At 46.6% G+C, this 20,701-nt stretch overlaps 1 protein-coding gene across 1 annotated transcript; it reads left to right on the forward strand.

Moving 5' to 3' along the window:
• The first annotated feature begins 417 nt into the window (after nt 1-417).
• Ciao1 (cytosolic iron-sulfur assembly component 1) lies at nt 418-19,154 on the forward strand. The gene is made up of 5 exons (XM_089548502.1): nt 418-737; nt 15,272-15,538; nt 16,922-17,010; nt 17,764-18,020; nt 18,882-19,154. The coding sequence occupies exons 1-5, from the start codon at nt 605-607 to the stop codon at nt 19,114-19,116; spliced, it is 981 nt and encodes a 326-aa protein (XP_089404628.1). The 5' UTR covers nt 418-604; the 3' UTR covers nt 19,117-19,154.
• The last annotated feature ends 1,547 nt before the right edge of the window (nt 19,155-20,701 follow it).

Here is a 20,701-nt window from a genome sequence, read left to right on the forward strand (position 1 = left end):
TGACCTAGCCTCATCGTCATCCCACTACTTCTCCTTCACGCTCAGCAGACAAGAACCAGGCAAGAACATGCACGTACCCCTTTGCCGAGGCAGGGTGAGACCTGCATGCCTGTTTTCTTCGATTTCTCTGAAATTACAGGGTTCTGCACACAATGCTCACATTTCTCGCGTTCAGCTTGCTTGTTACTTTCATATAACAGCAGAAATTACAAGAGAACAACGCAAAAAACTGAGAACGAAAGGGCGAAAGTCGCGACTTTTTGAAATACACAGCAGACACCCGACTTCCGGGACAAGCGGTCCAACTTCCGGTGGCTTCACTCGCGCTCGTCTCGGAAAGCGGGAATGCGGCATCCAGCCACCTAGTGGAGATCAGTGGCTCAGTGCTATTACAGTGAACTAGAATATTGTAGTGCTATGAACCCATGGATGAACAAAAACCTAATGCCGTGAAAAGCCATTAGGAATCGACTGTAGCAGTCTTCTACGCCGTCTGCTCAAGCATTGCCTGTATGCCATAACGACGTAACATGTGGTGAGGCCGCTGTGTTCTGGCTGAAAGTGAAAGCAGTGAAAGGGCGATCACTGCTTCGATACAATTGACATGATGAAACTGACACTGGTGTCGGAGCTGGGTGGGCACAAAGACCGTGTGTGGTGTGTCGCGTGGAATCCTTCCGGCACGGTGTTGGCAAGCTGCGGCGGCGACAAGACCGTTCGCCTCTGGTGTCTGGAAGGTAAATGCAGCGCGCTGATCACCGCGTTAATTCTGCGTCTCTCTTCGTGATGGGGGCTTCATAAATAACTGCACTGTTATTACCTTCAAGCTATATGAGATGCTAGTGCAATTGATTTCAAAGGTGCACGAACATATAGTTTATTCTAGGTGGTCGTTCGATGCCGTCGTTCGATCCCGTACCTCAGGGCGTGAGGAGTTTGTGCCCGGAACTGTGCATGTGCGGACGCGAAGAGAAGAAAGCGATGAATATGAAGACATCGTGTTTAAATCGTGTTCTAGCCAAACCATGGATATTTATGTGGCGTAATGCTTCTTCCAGGAGATCGAGGGCCTCTGCGATAGACCTTAAGCGATGTCATCTGTGTGCGTATTCGCTGGATGGTCTGCCACGAACCAGTACGTGCGTGACATCGCTCATCACAGATGAACTCCCTGGAAGAAGCATCATCAACGTCTTAATTTACAATGGACATTGAAAACTGCCAGTTTGTGCTTAACCAGGTTTCTTTTCCAGGCTGTGTCTTTGCGAAATACAGTTCAGAAGAGTGTGTTGTCGGGCTAGTTAGTTCTGCATAGTATATAAGTGAAATGCTCGTGCGCTCCTAGTGGCAAATAAGTGCGCTCTTGAACTGTTGTATGTGTTTCTTTCTGTGTCCTGTCTAAGTTGTTGCGCATTTCACTTATAGTCTTTGCGAAAGAAGGCCTAATTCCAGACCGTACGTAAACGCATAGAGGCTGCCTGCAAGTTCACATGCGTGGTCTCAGCACCATACTAACTTAAGAGCGGGGCTCACAGGAGTGTGTGACTGAATATGCCAGTCACACTCTAAACACACATGACAGTGACCCACTAGGAGCTCTGGCTTTGCACTCAGCTGTCACAGAGGTGTTTGCCATTTGCCCGAAAGGAGGGCCACAGTTCACGGTAGTCTCACATAATCTGCGCCTCATGAACTTGGCACGAAAAGCAGTGACAAATCGCTGATTCATACGGTGGACTGTGGACCTAGGCAAACTGAACAAAGCAGAGGCTCTTTTTCGGTTAGACGATCTCATCAGAGAGTCGGAGTTTCTGCCTATATGGCAGGTGGCACAGACATCTTCATGGCAGTAGCGACAAGCCCACTTTAATGCCAGAAATCGGATCCATTCTGTCAGCAACTACGCCAGTGGGCACAAACGGAGAAGTCAGAAATAGCTGCTAAAAGTGACATTCTGATGATGGATAATGCTGGTGGAAAGGTCTTCAAGGTACCTGCAGTCTTAAGGGACTTGATACTTCAAATGTGATGGTACCTGCAGTCTTAAGGGACTTGATACTTCAAATGTGATGTGATTCTACAGAGCATTTGGAGGCACAGTGCACTCTGAGCCAAATTCAGAACAGATACTGGTGGCCAAGAAACTAACCAGAGGGTGACATAGGGCCACAAGGGAAGAAGGTGAACCTAAGGACCACAATCACGGAGGAGTGTCTGTAACCTAGACGTATCCCAACCCACCAAAACACAGTAACATCGCTTGATCTATTTCGTCCATTGGAAGAAGGTTACCAGCCCGTACTCATGTGTGTCGACCATGCTATACATTACATCGATGTAGTCGCTGTGCCTCCAACCACTGCAGTCATCTGTATAGACTACATGTCGAACAGACGGCTACCAAGATTCGTATTCCTAAAGGTGATTGTGATGGGTCAAGCCAGAGGGTCCATCAACATGAAGATAGCAACCTTGCATCGCAGTCTTTTAATCGCTCTTGTCAGAACACCACCATACTGGCCTCAGGCCAATGGTCTGTTAGAGCAGTTAGCTGGAGGGTTAGAAATAAGCTTCAACTGGTACAAGAAGCTTCCAGAAGCTGTGCTTGCTATAAACGTCTCAAAGCACAAGTTACAACAATACACACCGTTAAACCTCATGTATGGCTACACTCCTTGGCTTCCTGGACAACTTCGTCTGTCAGATATTAAAGAATGCTTTGTGCGATTCCACTAATTAGCTAAGAATAGAAACCGAGCGAGGAAGAACCTGGGGGAGAACCAGAAAGCTGCTTAGGAACATTATGATAAAAAAACAAGATTGCTGACTTCCAGATCAGAGCTATTGTTTACTGTGCATTTGGCTCCCAATCATCAACCCTCAACTCCATATTCAATGGCCCTTATGAAATATCTTCAGTTTTAGGCAAGAACACAGTGGAGATCAAATGCACACATCGGACATCGCACAGAGTATGAGTCGTCAACATAGAGCAGCTGAGGAGACGCACCTCCAGAAAAGCCAGCTTCCCTAACTGGGATGAGTGTTTATTGAACGACAGCTTGTACACCGTAATGCTGACAACGACAGTGAAAGTTCTGAGCCGTCTGACCATCTCCATCCTAGCATGAACCATGAGCCTTTCGACAGTGATGGGACAGCACGTGACCCTAAAGCCATATCTGAACAACTCAGGTAGCACCGAACATTAGAATAGTGTTATAAAAATGTTATATAAGTTGGAGTAATGTTACATGTTGCATTGTAACTTTACATTAACATTGAAAATTAACATATAACATTATAAGTTATATAGGAAACGTTACTTTCATGTTCTAAACAAACATTGTTTTAATACATATAATCTTCTAAATTTTATTATAGCGTTAGAGTTGCAACTATAAAACAACATTGCAAATATATTTTCAGCACGGATTTCCAGACATTTTCTCACTGCTCTTTGAGTAAAGATGTTTTTCAACTAACAGTACCTTGTAACCACATCTCTTAGATAGTACCCGCCATAGATTACCTGAACAGCCCTATTATTTTGTCACAAAACTTTAGTTATTACCCATTCCCCACTGTCACTCATGGGACATCCCGCAGTAGCGAGTATATAAGCTCGACGGCATGATATCTGTTTGGAGGTGAGTGAATACAAGTTGCGTGTGGTGCTGTAGTGTAGTGGAGAGGGTGTCGCTCTTGTTGGTTCTTGCAAAGTGTTGTAAGATGTGTGCCGTCACCACTGGCAGGCCTGTGTACGTGCGTGCTTGTACGGGGCTGCTTCACCATTTTCGAGAAAGTTCCATTTATGTTGTTTACATGTTTCATGAATGTTTGAGGAAGGTTATTCGAACATTTATATGTAAAATTACAAAAACATTAGAAAAAAAGGACATTAAGTACATTGAAATAACATTTGAGCATAACAAAATGTAACATTATCGCAATGTTTCGGTGCTACCTGGGAAGAAGCTGCCAAAGAAATGCGATGAGCCGCATCTCGCTCACCTCAAGAACTTTGTGATCTGGGGACAGATCATTATTAAAGAAGGGTGTATGAGTGCAAGGTTGGGTCCCTGAGCAGCGCACATGCAAACGCCAAGAGAAGAGGAGAGCGATGAAGGTGGTCACGTGGCAGTGATGCATATATTGTCTTCTAGTCTCCATCTTATCTTTTACTCATCTACGTTGACCTCTAACATGAATTCTTATTTGCTCAGAGATCACCAGGCACCTGCACATCTCAGCTGGAAAGGTTCAGCTTGGGTAATGTGGTCTAGGGTTATTAATCGACTTGCACATACTATGCATGCGGTTGCTACCTGGTGAGAGTGGACGAAGATGATTAAGATGGCGCAATACTTTCTGCTGTGCCAGTCTGCGTGGAGTTTAAGTGTACAGAAAGATAAAAGTTTTTACAGGTGCTTTCACTTGCCTCTGAATGCTTGCTGAAAACTAAGCAAAGTGTGGGAAATACTGTGCCAGGCTAGCCCAAGGCTAGGGCACCAATCGTGGAAAATGTTTTGATAGAGCCTGGGACAGTCTGCAGAGAATGAACACAAGGCTCACCGGTAGAGTGGTGGCGATGTTGCCGTATTGCCAACTTTTATTTTTCCCCTTCTTGACGCAAAAATTTTCATCTTTATCTCACAAAATATTTTGAGAACAAATAATAATTTGAGTGAATAGTGGAAAAGAATACATTAAAAATAAAAAATGCTGAGCCCATAAACAATTAGATGCCTCTATGGTGCCCACATACCCAACTCTAAAGTTGAAGCGCCATCATCATTTGAAGCCAAAACTTCCTCTTACAGGTGTTTATTTTATTTATTTATTTATTTATTTATTTATTTATTTATTTATTTATTACAGATACCTGCAGCACCCGAGGGCATTATTGCAAGGGGGGAAACACAATAACTTCTGCTCATTTAGCCGAAAGTACACATGATAACAGAAATGCAATCACACAACTAATAGATGAGGAAAAGCATGCACTGAAGGAAGACAACCACGCTCCACAAATAAAATGACACTAATGAAATGAAAAAGACGCGCAAGACAACTGCGTGCCATGTCACACATCAGGTGTTCACTTGCTCTTCATTCAAGGTGACCCATACAAAGTGTTAGTGGAGACTTTGTTTCTATTGTGACTGTTGATACTACAATAATGAACAAAAATTATCATGAGGGCAGTGCTTTTTGGTGATTTTCTGTGATTCGTACCTCTGTTTTTGAAGTAGAAAAGAAACAATTTTGCACACTCCTTTTATTTTGATGCACATTATGCAGATAAAGTCTTTTTTGAACTAGTTTTGTATCATTTATGGCAAAATGCATTTGCTTTCTTGTTACTATTAAGTTGGCACAGTAGCTCTCTGCACGAGCCCACAGTTCATGAATAACATACGTAGAACAGCTACCGCAATAATGACATCCTTGCATGTTCAGTTTTTCTTCTTTAACATGACAGTTTGCTCAGATTTGGCATTTGTGTGTGGCTAGTTAAAAAGCACTCATTCACCGTGGTTAGGTCAGCTTGTCGTCAAGGTTCCTGCTTTGTGAGGTCCGAAACCAGTACATCTCATCGAGGGGCACGGAAATCAAATGCAAGCTGTTAGATGACATACGGCAGTATATATTTTCATTCCGTAGATATTCTAGTCACTATACCACACTGATGCTGTGGAGCCAAGCACAAAGACTGACCACACCTTGTTGAAGATCATAGCTTTCACTATCTTGATTTTGCTGAGAGCACATCCGCCGAAATGACAGTTTTACCGACATCGCAGATATTTCCCACATTTTGTTTAGACTACTTTCCTTTTGCAGTTCCAATTTTCTCACAATATATTCAGGAGCACTGAGTGATGTTCAAGAACCACCGTTTATTGGGCATGGACTAGGGTATTTTATCTTTGAGTTACATGGCACTCAGTAGCCAGTAAGATGTACGTATCCACTAGAGAAGAATCCAAGAATCCAAGAAACCAAAGCCAAAACCTGCTGTGCAACATACAGGGTCATTTTTAAGCATGAAATGCTTTTAGCTCCCGTTGTCGGCATTGTGGTGACGTCACGCCGAGACTGAGAGCCATCATCCGGGCACTGAAGTCCACTCATCCGGGCACTGAAACGAGAACATCCGGGCACCGTACGAGACTTAGCGAGATTCAACGAGACTCTCTAAGCCCTCCTACGGGACCGGCATACAAGCGCCGATTGCTCTCCAAACGAGTCACAAAAAATAACTGCTGCCAGTGTCTTCTCAATGTTTATCAAGATATCAGTCGAGCTGTGCATTTGATAATGCACGGAATTATAATTTCCGATTTCTAATAACGCGTGCAAAAAGCACATACATGCCACAATACACTTCGTTGTCATACGTGATCTGTTAGGGGCTTTGAGAGAAGGCCGCTTAGAGAAAGAGGGCGAGAAGGGCTTTCGGCGGAAAACTTTCACTCCCTCCCCAAGGATGGCGCTGCGGTCCCACACTCACGCATGTAAAAGACCGGCCGCTTGGCCTTCAAGCCCTTTCCCCCTCTGGCAGGCAGATGTATACACGCTCGCGGAGTATTCGAACGCGCTGCATATACATTCTTGTCAGGCCTGCGTCTCGTCGTGTCCGCACACGCTTCTGCATCGTCCTGGATTTCAATGCCGCCACCGTCACAGCTGCTTAAGCCGAGCAATGGAGCCTGTGTTAGGTCCGTAAACATTTCATGCTTACTCTACTCTCGGTTACGGGAGAGGCGCAATTTTTTTTAAACGTTTAATTTCTATTTTGAAAACTGTGAAAGATATTTTGGTGTAGTCTGTGAAGGTGGATTGTACAGCAAGGCAGATATTATGTACCTGATAGGGATCAATAACTAGACGATCGAGGAATTAAAAATAAGTGATCAACTTTTTGATTTTAGGGGGGCAAGAGAGAGAGAGGGAAGGGGAGAAGAAAGAGGGTCAAGATTATATTGCAGCATTGAAGGCCGTCAACATCGCAAATGAACTGAGTTTTAAAGTTTCTTTTAATCGGCAATGTGGTTCTAAATATTGAACATCAAAAATACGGATTTGAATGCTTGTTGAGTTATCTTTTCCATAGTGTATATTTCTAAAATGGTGTCGCTTGCATTTCTTATGCATCAGATACAGACGCTGCTTGTGTGTTTAACGATGTAGAAGAAGTTAATTTGATTTCAGCAGTGATGTGATGTTCAGCGACGCTATTTCATAGATATGCAATGTGAAAAAGCCAACTCAACAAGATTTCAAATGCATATTTTTGACGTTCGTTTATGCAAACCGCATTGCTAATTAAGAAAACTTAAAAACTGCACTTACTTTCGATGTCGATAACCTTCAATTTAATACTATAAGCTTGCCCCCTAAAATCAAAAATAAAAGAAATGATTAGTTATTTTAATTCCTTGATCGTCTAGTTAACATCTGCCTTTCTATACAACCCACCTACAAAACCACACTGAACTATCTCTCACAGCTTTTAAAATAAAAATCTATATATGTAAACAAAATCTTCCTATATACTTCCTTCCTTGGGGCAATACGAAGCCATACATGTAACTGAAAGATCAACACATGACAAGTAACATGGAGATACAGACACGACATTCATAACTGGTTACATGCGCTCACACCTGTGGCAAGAGTTCCAAGTGCACAGCAGGATAAGGTGCACACAAACACGCACACTGGGCATCTCCAGAACGGGGTTGAACCTGTGAATGGCCACCAGGGGTACTATGGGACCCTGTACTGTGAAGGGAAAAAAGAACATAGAATGACTGTTCTCGATTCTTACTGTGGCAGTGGCATGTTCAAGATGCATATTAAATTCATCAGGGTGTTGTGTGGAGATAGAGACCTGTTTTCTATGCAAGCTACTTACTTTGAGACAGTCTGCTGCCTCCTTGATATCAACCTTGAAGTCAGGAAAAGTGATCAATCAAAGCTATTGAAAGAAAATTATTTTTCTGTGTATATGTATGTATGCACCTGCAAGTATTGCGCTGTGTAGGTACGATTTAGTTTTATGTTAGTTCTTGTGAATTATGTTCTGTTTTGATACTTATATACCCAGTGTTTGCCTCTTGTTGCTGAAATCCTTTTTGATACTGTAACCCCCCTCACACAATGCCCGTTCGGGCCTGTGAGGTTCAATAAATAAATAAATAAATAAATTCTAGTATCCCACAAGGACTCTGCTGAAGGTAGTATTAAGGAATCATCAGCTCCTGGGTCTCATTACTGTCTTAACCAACCACAGTCTGTACTGCTAGCATATATGATCACCTGTTCTCAGCTCGACAAGGTTCTCCTCAAATGCTTGCAGTCAGTCTGAAAACCTCAAAGTGGGCAGTTCTCTTACACCTTTGTTACATGTGTGAAAACATTTCACTTCTGAAATACTGCAATACAGTATGACAATAACATGTATTTTATGTAAGGCTTGTTTCAAAAACATTTTATGGTGACACATTTCAGGCATATTTCAGACACCCATTTCAAACCCATATTTCAGACATTTTTCAGCACCTTTTTCAAACACAGATATTTTTCAAAGAAATTGGCAAATATCACCTCGGCTATGAATAGTGTCCAGGCTTGGTGGTTATTCTTTAAGTAAATCAGTAAATTAACTTTGAAAGAGTGGGGGAATTTATTCAATGAGTATGCTACCAGAGGAAGAGCTACTATGAGCTTCATTTACTTCCACCTGTACACCGTGGAGATCCCTAAATAATAACCTAGCATTATATAAAAAGAACTGGGTCTTAAAAATTCACTTGTACATGCACAAAAAAAAATCACATCCCAGCAAACCAAAAACCTCTCAGAGACGTCTAGCTAGACGTCTCTGAGACATTGCGATGCCTCTCCAGGTGCAGGCTGGGCTTTTCGGGGTGTGGAATTGAGAGTCTACACAGAGCTCCTGGATGCATGAAAAAATTTGCACTGACTCTTCACTACACCGAGCAGAGCATTGCACATCGCTGAATGGGGAGGCTCCTTCGGTTGTGTGTCGCTCACAACTCTGAAGGGCGATAGCACAGGAGGCACCAATATTGCTGACTCTCATCGTGGAGGCAGTTGAGACCATTGACTAGACCGCTAAAGTGTTGACATAGTAAAAGGAGTGCTGGCTTCCATGTGACTCTTTCATGAAAGGAGGTGAAGGCACCTTGGACAACTTGAACACGCTATTTTCCCATCATCCATGCGATTCGACGCATGGCCTTGACGACTGATAACTTTCATGGGTTAAGAGAAGACTCTGTCGCCTTTGAAAGAATGAACGGGCTTTTGAGCTGTAACCAACGTTGGTTCTAACCAAGTCTGCTACTTGGAAATTGGGCTCTGTGGTTGCACAGCTTTCGTCCATGTACTATTTGTTGTGTCAGGAAGATGATGGGCATATGCGCGAGCCGCATAGCCATCGCCTGGCGCACGCTCCTGCTGGACTGGTTGACCTCAGACTGCTGTTGGCCCTGCTCCCGTTACGAAGCTTCTCCAGATAAACCGCACCTTACAGTTGTACCATATTCTGTACATATGCACTTCGTTCTTTACTGTTGACATTGAAGCTCTTCAGACATTTTTGGTTGAATAGCCAATGGAAGGTGGCGCAATTTTGAGGAAACTAGTTGACTTTTTTCAATGTTTGACTCGATATCAGTACCCTCTTGTGAGAACCATTCCCGTTAAAAATAGGGATGCAAAATTCTGTTGCAAAACTGAAGGTAGTTGAGATGAATTAGATAAGTGCTCGGATTAGTGTCTCAGCCGATTAGTGTGGAGCCTTCTTGAACTATTGCAGTTCTTACTTGAAACATTGTGGATGCAGCAAACAAGCTTAACACCTTGATGGGTCCCTGGCAACAATCCAGCAAAGTGACCAGAGCTACTTGCGACAGTATGGTACCGGGGAATATCTTGCGAATAAATTTTGTCCAGTTATGGAAACGATGGGTCCCAGTCAAACATTGTAGACTGTAGCACTTGGAGCTGAATGTGAGAGCCGGACTTGAGGTCTGGTTTGATGTAGTCTTGATTCATAGACATCTCATTGTCAGATTCTTGTTATTGAAGTCCTCAAACCGATGTTGTGTCTTCATTGAATTAGCTCTGCGGTAGTGACCTATACGTGAACAGTAGAAAAAACCTTTCCCTTTGGCTGGGGAGGAAGGTGTTTTGCCGACTGGAACCACACCAGAAACATTTCCAGGTAGCATGCTGCTGTCATGCTGCTGCTTGCCATTGTTGATGGAAGCGTGGCTCGTTGTGTTCATGAACTTGGGGAATGGGCGTCATTCTTGAAGGAGGATGGTATGGTCTCCAAGATGGCTGTTGACAATATTATCAGTTGCTATGTTGACCTGAAGAAGATGAGGCCCTTGGAGATGAACGGACAGATTGTTGTGGATGAGTTGTAGCTCTCTGGATGGGTTTGGCCATGCTGCATTGAATTCTTGAGCGTTTGTTGCTGTTTGCTCATTCTGCGTTGCGGTGCGAACAGCTGTAGTGAAGGACGATGTTGATTCCTCCTGTAATAGCCTCTCTCAAACTTGCTGGGATATTACACTAGTTTCGAAATGGTACCTCAGCATCTCTGCAAATGACGAAAAATGACATGAGTTTGCTCATCACAAATTTGGGGACTCTCTCTCCAGGTTCTTGCCGTCTGCGATGGAATCTGTGTCATTTCACTACGACATTCATTGTTGTTGTTGAAACCGGCTGAGCAGCCTTTCTGGCATAATAAATGCGACTGCCTTCTTCCCCAATTGATATTAAGGAGTAAACTTTTTTGTTCTGGTGACAGATGCGAGCCCCCTTGCAACGTCAGGTATGTTTTAAACTTGTGCAACCATTGTATGGGGTCACATGATACTTCAGGTCAGCCTGATCTGAGTGAAAATGGTGGAGATGACTGAATGCTGATCATCGGTGTAGCCTCGTCATACATTCTTAGTGGTATGAGACGTTACTTTGTGGAGAAAAGTTTAAATACTTGCTTTTATTGATATTTTCACTAGTGAGCAAAAACGATGAAGTCATCTCCTATATAGCTTCACAAAGTCTTAGTTCCGTTAGGCCTCGTTGAAAACCAGCTTGCCAGCTGGGAACCATACCATTGCGGTCAAGCCACCATGCCTCTCGCTCCATTGGGGAAGTTGACGAACTTAGGCACCATGGTGGGCGCCATGAAAGAAAGGACGCTAATGTGGAGGGGAAGCTGAGGCCCGCAACTGTTCCAAGAAAAAAAAATAAAAAAATTTGGTTCCAGTTGGGCTTTCCTACCGGAAAATTCAGTTATGTTTTCGTTCCAGTTGGTTCCAAATGTGTATGACTGAAATCAATTGGAATGTCCGGTCGGTTCCAGTTGTCTATTTGGAACCAGTTGGAGCCTATAACAAGATTACCTGTTGGCTCCCAACTGAAGTGGCAGTTCCAAATGGGCCACAGACACGCATGCATGACATATAATAGGGGTGGGACTTTTCGGTTTTTCTTTGTAGAAGATTCGGCGGACTTTTTTTTGGTGTTTATTTTAAAATACCACTTTCGTTTTTTTTTTTCGGCAATTATTTCCTACATTCTAATTATTGCTTTTTATCAGTGAAATATATGATGTCTCTGTGAGGTCAAAAGTGATGTACAGTTTACATAACCTTTTATTTTGCCGCCGCGGTGGCTCAGTGGCTTATGGTGCTCGGCTGCTGGCCCAAAAGACACGGGTTCGATCCCGGCCGCGGCGGTTGAATTTCTTTGGAGGAGAAATTCGAGGCCCGTGTACTGTGCGATGTCAGTGCACGTTAAAGAACCCCAGGTGGTCGAAATTTCCGGAGCCCTCCACTACGGCGTCTCTCGTAGCCTTAGTCGCTTTGGGACGTTAAACCCCATAAACCAACCTAACCTTTTATTTTAATAAACCAGCTGCTCATGTAGCAGTTTGTACCATATAAATGGCGTTCGTAAGAGCTGTATTTGCAAGAAGTAAAAATGTCGAAGTTAAATGATGGGGCATGACACAAAAACATAGGTGGAAGTTTAGTTCTAAAAACGTTATCGCTATCCAAACAACTGCCATGCGTTCACACTGGACCTGAGCACCGGAACCGAAGTGAAAACCGAACTGCTAGCGCACCTAATTCGCATTTGGCCTAATTACGGTAATCGACCTTAATTTTTTTAAGCCTGCAATAGTCGGTATGTCACGAATTTGTGACAACAACCTTGAAGAGATTATTCTATTTTTAAGATAAATGAGTTAGTCTGGGAGCTGTGAAACAAGATTTTGTGCTTAGAATAAAGTACTGGGCCCGTCACTGCTTTTCGCTTTCTGTGTGGTATTTCTACAGAGGTTATGGTGCTATTAGTCGTCGTAACTGGATATCCAGTGCTGTGCTTTCCTGTACAGTGTTCTTGAGTTGTGGTTCGATACGAAACACATCATAGGCTTTAATTAGCCATTTAATGGGTACGTACGCAGAGTTTTGGGGTTTTTGTTTTTATTTTCCTTGAAAGAGGCCTACGGGCCTAATAATTGTGAGAATGAGCTTGAAACACTAGTTTGAAGTGTGAGTATTTAATTACAAACAGTTTTCTACCGGCAGTTTCGGTCTTGGTTGGCACAAGCTCTGCAGTGCACCTTGACGTCGTGGTCGACCTGCCAGCCTGGGCTACCACATTCTGGGGACATGGGCGTCACCAGCAAACACTGGTTCTTGTGAACATCCACTGGTTTCGGTGATGGGAAAACAAGTGGTGCAATGGCACCTTGATGTCACTCGATTTCGGTGAAAACGCCAAGCCACACAACACTCAAAATATTAAATTATTTTCCATCAACGCCTGTGACTGAAACTTGTTATAGAAAGCATCTACTTATACCCATGAAACAAATGTTTGTTTGCGTTCGAAAGTTTTTATGAAGTTTTTCTGTTATCTACACGGAAAAGTTACAGCATTGTCTCTGTGAAGGGCACTTCAGCCATTAGGATATAATGGGTACTTTACTGCAAGTAATAAGAGAGTAATCACTCATTGGCCAGTCATGGCACAGAAGCTGATTACAGAATTAACTGGCTGAGTGGTGCTGGCATCACAGTTCAAACTAGAGTGGTTATTTGGGATTGGCGCAGCATTGTGTGTACAGCCTTTGTCAAGAGTTTAAGAGCCCAGGGAGTTTGCTTCTGATCCCCACCATCTGGTTCGCAGCGCATCCTCAGCGTTCCAAATCGCCCAAAGGTAAGATTTCTGGTCCTGCCCCCTGAGACCCGTAGCAATCCCACGAATGCTGCAGAAGCCCCACTACACAGTTTAGAAGAAAACCCCCTGTGTTCTGAATTACTGACAAAGGCTGTACAGTCAGGGACAAAAGTCTCCGGACCACGTGTTCCTCTAACGAAGCTTATAGCTCTACTATCAGACAGCGGCTGGAGACCGCACTTGTTGAGATGAAAGAACAAAAATTTAACTTTTACCTCCACAAGTGTGGTCTCCTGCCGCCCACTAATAGCAGAGCTATCGGCTTCGTTAGAGGAACACGTGGTCCGGAGACTTTTGTCCCCGACTGTACATGCAGTTCCAGTCTTCAACATGGCGCAGCGTCGCAAAGAGATAAAGTGATGGAAAGTAAGAGTCCAAGAAAGATGCCTTATCAGATAGCATTTCTGTTTGCAGTTTCCAAAAGGCAACAGAATCAATATTTCTCTGGTCCTTGCATATCGGATACATCTCGTTGGGTTTGCAAATCCTTGACCTGAGGGCTGCAAACATACCACTTGAAAAAAAAAAAAATATAGGTCATCAATTGGATTGATGCGAATGCGAGGAAGTGCGATGGCATTTTTCTTTCACTCAGCAATATATTCTAGTTCTAATTCTACCCCGTTTGTGATTGAATTCCGATTCCATTGTGTTTCACTCACCAGTGCATTCCAATTCTGGTTCTGTTACAGTTCTCTTCTGTTGCAGTTCTGATTCTGTTGTTATTCAATTTCTGTTTTAATTAGTTTTTGCTGATTAATATTAGCCTTGCATCTTCCTCCTCTCCTCGTACAAGCGGAGAGGGAGATTGCGCTTTGCACCTGCCGTGGAGGAAGGAAAGCTCAGGAGGGGCTCTCGCTATCCGAGCTGCACGCCAAAAAGTGTGCCGGAAGTCGCGCGCTTTCGCAAGGGCTACTGGGAGTCTTTGGCCGACGGCGCAGGTTACGCTGGGCGCAGCGGCGTCATCTGCTACATTGTCAGCTGCGCATGCCCAAGCGCGCCGAGACGGCGGCCAAATAGGCGGAGCAGGGAGCGCTGGCCAAAAAATGTGACGTAACCGCCTCTCACCTCGCTCGAGATGTATACGCCCGAGCGGCCGTAGAGGCCCCGCTACCAGGAGACAAAGACCCCCTCATCACCTACAAGGAGCTCTCTGAGACTCCCAGACCAGGCAGAAGGATCTATCCATCTCCTGATAGGTTCCTAACACCCTCAGAATGTAGGGCCTGGCGAAAAATTCAAGCCAATTGCTTCTTCCCTTATGTTACACTGCATAATAAGCTTACAGGCGATGCAGAGGCTTGCAATCCCTGCAACGTACACTCTTTGTCAAAAGTAACCAGGCTGCATGGTTTGCTTCTAGCTCGTACAGTAGAGCCCTTACAGCTTCCCTGAAGCTGAAATGGTCGTTAAAGGTAAGGACTGGTGGTCTGCTTACCTTGCAACACCTTTTGATCTCTAGAAAAGCCACAACGGCTCCACTATGCCCTCTGACGGTACCTCTGGGTTAAAATCATCTAATCTGGCAATGCCCCGAATCTCTGAGAGCTAAACACTGATCCACTTGATCATGTTGCCTGGGAGTCCTACATACGCAGCCCAAATGCAGATGTACAAAAGATGGCCCTACGCCTGGCGGAGGAGGCTTACTCCAAGACTTTCTCTGCGGTGTTCACGGCGCAGGGGGGAGACCCTCCCCCTGGCTGAGCCCCTGCCGCGAGGTCCATGTCGATGTGAATAAAGTCTTCGCTCTCTTCAGAGTTCTTTCCTTCCTCTATCGTATCTGCCAACCGCGGAGGTCACGGGCTGCCGCCCGCCATTGTTGACAGTTGTAGGCTTCGCAGAGACAATTTTCGCCCTCCTAAACCGCATTAAAATCTCGTCGATGTGCTTTCGCTAGCAGACAGCCCACGTGCAGGAAATGCGGCGTATTTTTAAAGGCATATGGCGCACGCATGCGCAGGCGACGCGTGGTCATGCAAGGCCGTGCTGTTGGACGGCCACCGGCGCACGGTGCGCTGCGTGGCCTGGTCCCCGAGCGGCGAGCGCCTCGCCTCTTCCAGCTTCGACGCCACCGTGTGCATCTGGCGCCTGGGCGAGGAGTCCCGCACCTGGGAGAGCGTGGCCACCCTGGAGGGACACGAGAGCGAGGTAAAGGCCGTGGCCTGGTCTCCCTCGGGCCGCCGCCTGGCCACCTGCGGACGGGACAAGACCGTCTGGGTCTGGGAAGGTGAGCCGACTGGCAGAACTCACTACTGTTCGTCGTTCCGCCTCTTCAGCAGGGGTGGATTTATAGGGAGGGGGCGATCTCATTTGAAGCACGTGTTAATGCCTCATAAAGGAAAGAAGCTCGGCGTGGTTAGCCACAGTATTCCCCGATTGGTCGCGGCAACTATGACGTCACAGGGCCACGTGGCATGACCGAGCTCTGAATGAACGACGGACTGTGTAACGTTATGAGACCATGTGACATTGCCTAGTTGGTTGGTATGCTGGAAAAAATTTGAGGGACACTTAAGCTCCGCCTTAGAGTATGACGTGGTAGCATCATGCGTTATTTCCATATATGCAGGTCATTCTCTGCATTCATAGACCACGTGACCTTGCCGTTTGCTCTCTATTCGGCGGGCAGGTTGTGATCATACAGCTAGGTCACGTGACCTAGGTGGCTCACCTTCCTCCTAGGTTGCTCTCTGAGCACCACCTGCCAGAGTCGTGCTCGAGATTTTTCGCTGACAACGCCGACACCGGATTTTCTGGCTAATGGGGCCTTTAACACTAGCGGGTTAAAACACGGCGCGGTTGGTCATAAAATTCGCTGATTTGTCGAGACAGTGTGATGACGCCACAAGGTCACTTGACATTGTAGAGTGCTGATTGGTCTACGGGGTGCGTGACGTCGTGACACCACGTGGCATGGCTGAGTTGGCGGGTGCGCTAGGAAAAACTGCGTGGTTAGTCATAAAATTCGCTGACTGGTCGATATAGTGATGACGTCACAGCGTGACCTGGCGTGGCCGAGCGTGGTGGTGGCCTCGGCGGCAGTTAGTAGCTGCGCTTGGTTGTGTGCAGACACGTCTAGACAGCTCCACGTACCAGGTTTTAAGGGAGCCAGAATCAAAGCCCAAAGTGCAAAATCCCCGCAAGCGGATAGGGCGATTTCGGAAGTATGTCGCTGAAGCAGGAGTATCAGCGGCAACAGTAACGGAGAAGCAGGCCGAATGGACTTCAGAGTTTAATACTACTGCGTTCTCAACGTGTTGGTTAAGTGCCCCTCAAGTTTTTTCTGGGCCTTTTCGCCGCAAAAAAAAAAAAAAATTGGGCCCAGCGTATTTCTCCTAAGTAAAATTTCTCTCTTGGAGGAGGAGCCTCCTGCCTCCTCCTGAAGCCATCCTGGTACTTTTCACCGTGTATTTGTCCGGCAAACTTTGTGTGGCCTCCGGTTTTACCGACACAGCCGAACTTGGAGGCAAAGCTCGGGGTGAACGTTTCCTTTAAAAGGCAACACGCTGACCAAACCAGGAGCTAGTGCGCAAGGAGACAAGAGTGCGAGTTGTTCATTTTACAGAAGGCTGTATCTTTTATATTGCTGAAACGTTTTGCTTTTCTGCAGTGGACGATTGTGACGACTTCGAGTGCGCATCCGTCCTGACATGCCATAGCCAAGACGTCAAAGCTGTGCTCTGGCATCCTACGGAAGAGGTGAAAGAACGCTATCGCTTTGTGTCTCCAGAAGTTCAGAGCGGATATCGCTCTGCAGAAGCGAGTCTAGTGATTCTTACAGCCGAAAAAGCTGACATTGTTCTTGCCTGCTGTGCATCTTCCCCAGAAGGCAAAGCGGAGAACATGCATTGTGCCACGGAAGAGGTATATGCGAAAAGCATTTGGGCGTTTTTTGAGTGCCCCGCCGCGGTGGCTCAGTGGTTACGGCGCTCGGCTGCTGACCCGAAAGACGCGGGTTCGATCCTGGCAGCGGCGGCTGAATTTCGATGGAGGCGAAATTCTAGAGGTCCGTGTACTGTGCGATGTCAGTGCACGTTAAATAACCCCAGACGGTCGAAATTTTCGGAGCCCTTCGCTACGGCGCCCCTCATAGCCTGAGTCGCTTTGGGACGTTAAACCCCAATAAACCAACTGAACCAATAAGCTTTTCGAGTCTTCTGAGCGCCTTACGGTGACACGTTTGCTACTGGCTTCGTGGGGCCCGGTACTTCCGGATTACTTACCGAGCATTTGTTGTTCAGTGTACGCCGCCGCTCGATGTGGGAGCAGTTAGTACAGAATAGGAGTTCTTCATTTTTTAGTTTCTTTTGCAGACGACCGAAGGCATCGACGACGTTGCTTTTCACGACGCACGAAGCTTCATTACGCAGTAGCTCCAGCAAAAGAAAGTCGCCTTCTCTGTGGCCATTGCCATTTCTTGTGCTGGAAGGACATTGTGGTCTCATGCCGCAGGTGCTGGTGTCCGCTAGCTACGACAACAGCGTGCGCGTGTACGCCGAGCAGCTGGACGACTGGGAGTGCGTGTGCACGCTCTCCGGGCACCAGAGCACCGTGTGGTCGGTGTGCTTCGACGGCCGCGGCCGCCGCCTTGCCTCGGCCAGCGCCGACGGGAGCGTGCGCATCTGGAGCCAGGAGGCGGCCGAGGCCCGTTGGAAGTGCGAGGGCACGGTGGCCGCTCTGCACCCGCGGCCGGTGTACAGTGTCTCCTGGTGAGGACGCGGCTTCGCCAAAGGGCCGTTCACCTTCTTTCTCTGCATGCTGAGCACGTTGCTCGAGATGCAGTAGCATCATTCCAAGAAAGTGAATATTAACTATTTCGCTACCGTGCCGTAGGCGATCATCCACATATGAACAATTCAAATCACCCGCGGAAAAAATTAATTTCGGAGAGGTGTGGACGTGCTGCGCCATCTAGTTTTTGCCCTCAACAACTGATTTTCTGATTTTAGTTTTTGTTTTGGTGTTTCGACATGAGGGGGCGCCGTGAAAAATAAAACTTTGAACGGCCCATGGAACGGCTGCAGCAGCATCAGCCGGAGAAAATGGCGTTCACATCGCCGCGCGCACTCCTCGAAAACGAAAGCTGACACCGAGCACACAGGCCGGTTCCGGTTGCGAAAGCCTCTAGTGCCTCATCGTTGTCGATAGAAGGTTGTCAGCAGAGGTGTCAGGCTTTTCGGTTGGTCGAAATGGTTATGACGTCATAGCGCGTGGATTCGAAGTAATGAGGTCACTCACGGATGTCTGACGCCCCCTTTTGGAGCAGACGACAACTAATAAAAAATAGTTGTCTGCTCTGACAGGGGGCGTAAGGCGTCCGTGGGTGACCACATTACATACCTCATACAGTCACGCATTCAATACCAAACAGTGTGCCAGGACAGGCTTTTGCCTTGCAGCACTTTAGGGAGCCAATGTGCCCCCTGAATTTTTTTTTTTTTACGTCAGTGTCGGACATTTTTTTCCTGCGCGCATCCAGCGACCAGGCAGGCGTGCATGCCCGTCAGCATAGTGTTTTTTTTCTCCGCCGAGGTACCTGCTGTAGATGGAACCTCTGCTGTCGCTCGCAGGTGTCCGCTCACAGGTCTCCTGGCCACGGGATGCGGCGACAACGGCGTCCGCGTGTTCGTCGAGGAACAGCCTGGCTCGGGAGAGCCCTCGTGGCGGCTAGCGTGCCATGAATCGCACGAGCAGGACGTCAACTGCGTTGCCTGGAACCCAGCCTCGCCGGGCCTGCTCGCCTCAGCGGGTGACGAAGGCCGGGTGCGCATCTGGCGGGTAGAGCCGCCGGTGGTCGTCCAGTAACTGTTCGATTAATAAACGTCCCGTCTGTGTTTGTATAACTTGTCCTCCTTAGAAAAAAAAACCAAGTGACGTTGGTCATTGCGGTTGCTTGTAACATATCACGAAGTATCGCTGCGCTAAAATATAACGAGCTGTGGCAGTGGTATGGGACATACGTCATCCTCTTCGCAGCGCTATGCTTGTTACACAACCAGCCAGGTATCAAATAAGCACTGTTTGGCGGCTACCTCCTGGTTTTTCTCACGAACTGAAGGCGACAGACGAAGGCTAAAGTAATCTCACGTGGGCTGGCGCCAGAAGTCAAGGTGTACGATGTCTGTTGGAACGATCAGCGGGTTACGTGTCGCAGAAGGCATTCACTTGACGTCATCTGCGAAGGACGCTGGCTTTCGCAGTGTTTGCGCGCGTGAACGCTGCAGCAGCGTTTGACCCCTTTTGTCCTTTGAACCGCAAATGTCGTTCGCGAATTTCTGTTTGGACTTGTGAAAACGTGTGACTGCGTGAAAGAAAGCAAAGCTTCGAGTCTGTGGCTTCACTTTTCTGCTGGGACAGCTTTCGCTGACTACAGCTGCTGGAAATATCTGCGACACCAGTTGTGCAATTGGGGCAAAATATCTTGCGCTGTTACTCCACGATGTGTAGCACACAGCTATTAGCTCATGCGAGTGGCGTTGCGTGCAAAGCAGCCGGACAGTTTTGCTCGTGCGGCACAAGCTATGAGCTGGCCGTCTAATTTTAACAACACGGGCAGCTAGTGCGGGTACACTCCGAAGCCAGCGACGTGAGGAAACAGCCATTGCGTCCCCTCAATATTTCCAAGACACAACTTGCAGTCATGCGCGCCGACGACTTTTTTCTCTTTTCCGCTGCAGCAAGGGTGAGTACGAAAAGGCATCGATCGAACGGCGGTTTTTCGTTATGCGGAACTTGAGGCACAGTCTTAGTCAAGAGCCCAGGATGTTTGCTTCTGAGCCACATCCTCGGCCTCTTAATGCACCCCCAGTTTCCCAAATCTCCTGAAGGTAAGAACATCTCTTGTCGTTCCCCCTCTAATACGAATGCTGCAGGAGACCCACTACACAGCTTAGAAGAAAACCCTCTGGGCTCTAAGCCTTTAATACAGGCTGTACATTTGATGTAGCCTCGCAATAAGTTGTTCTCTCTACCCAGGCTAGCATTTCCAGGTTGCCCTCTCCAGGTTGCAACATTCGGCGTGGGGCCATGACCAGGCTGTGACTACCAGGTTTCTGGATTGGATGCAGCAGAAATTTAAAAAAAGGGATAAACGTAGATTCAGTGATCCTCTTCTTTGCTACTTCCTTCTTCTCGTGTTCTTTCTCTTCCTCCGCTATTCTCTTGGCTTTGCAGCTCCATCTGGTAGGTTGGTGTACTCAAGACGATAATGGCGCGTACCCACTGCGGGGGATTGACCAAGACACAGGCGGGGACTTACCGGTGCTCAAAACGTTAAAAATAAAATAGTAATAAATAAAAAGGAATGTAGATTTGTTGATTTAAATAAGCAAATCAAACACTGTGAGATTGGTGACTGAGAGTGGGAACGGGGCTAAGCATGCCGTGTTTA

Source organism: Amblyomma mixtum, chromosome 6, assembly GCF_055824585.1.
Source record: "Amblyomma mixtum isolate Tamu chromosome 6, ASM5582458v1, whole genome shotgun sequence".
Lineage (NCBI taxonomy): Eukaryota > Metazoa > Arthropoda > Arachnida > Ixodida > Ixodidae > Amblyomma > Amblyomma mixtum.

Coding starts and splice junctions, on each gene's coding strand:
- Ciao1 (XM_089548502.1), top strand. CDS start 605: ATGATGAAACTGACACTGGTGTCGGAGCTGGGTGGGCACAAAGACCGT. Junction 738..15,271: donor TCGCCTCTGGTGTCTGGAAG/GTAAATGCAGCG, acceptor ACGCATGCGCAG/GCGACGCGTGGTCATGCAAG. Junction 15,539..16,921: donor GACCGTCTGGGTCTGGGAAG/GTGAGCCGACTG, acceptor GCTTTTCTGCAG/TGGACGATTGTGACGACTTC.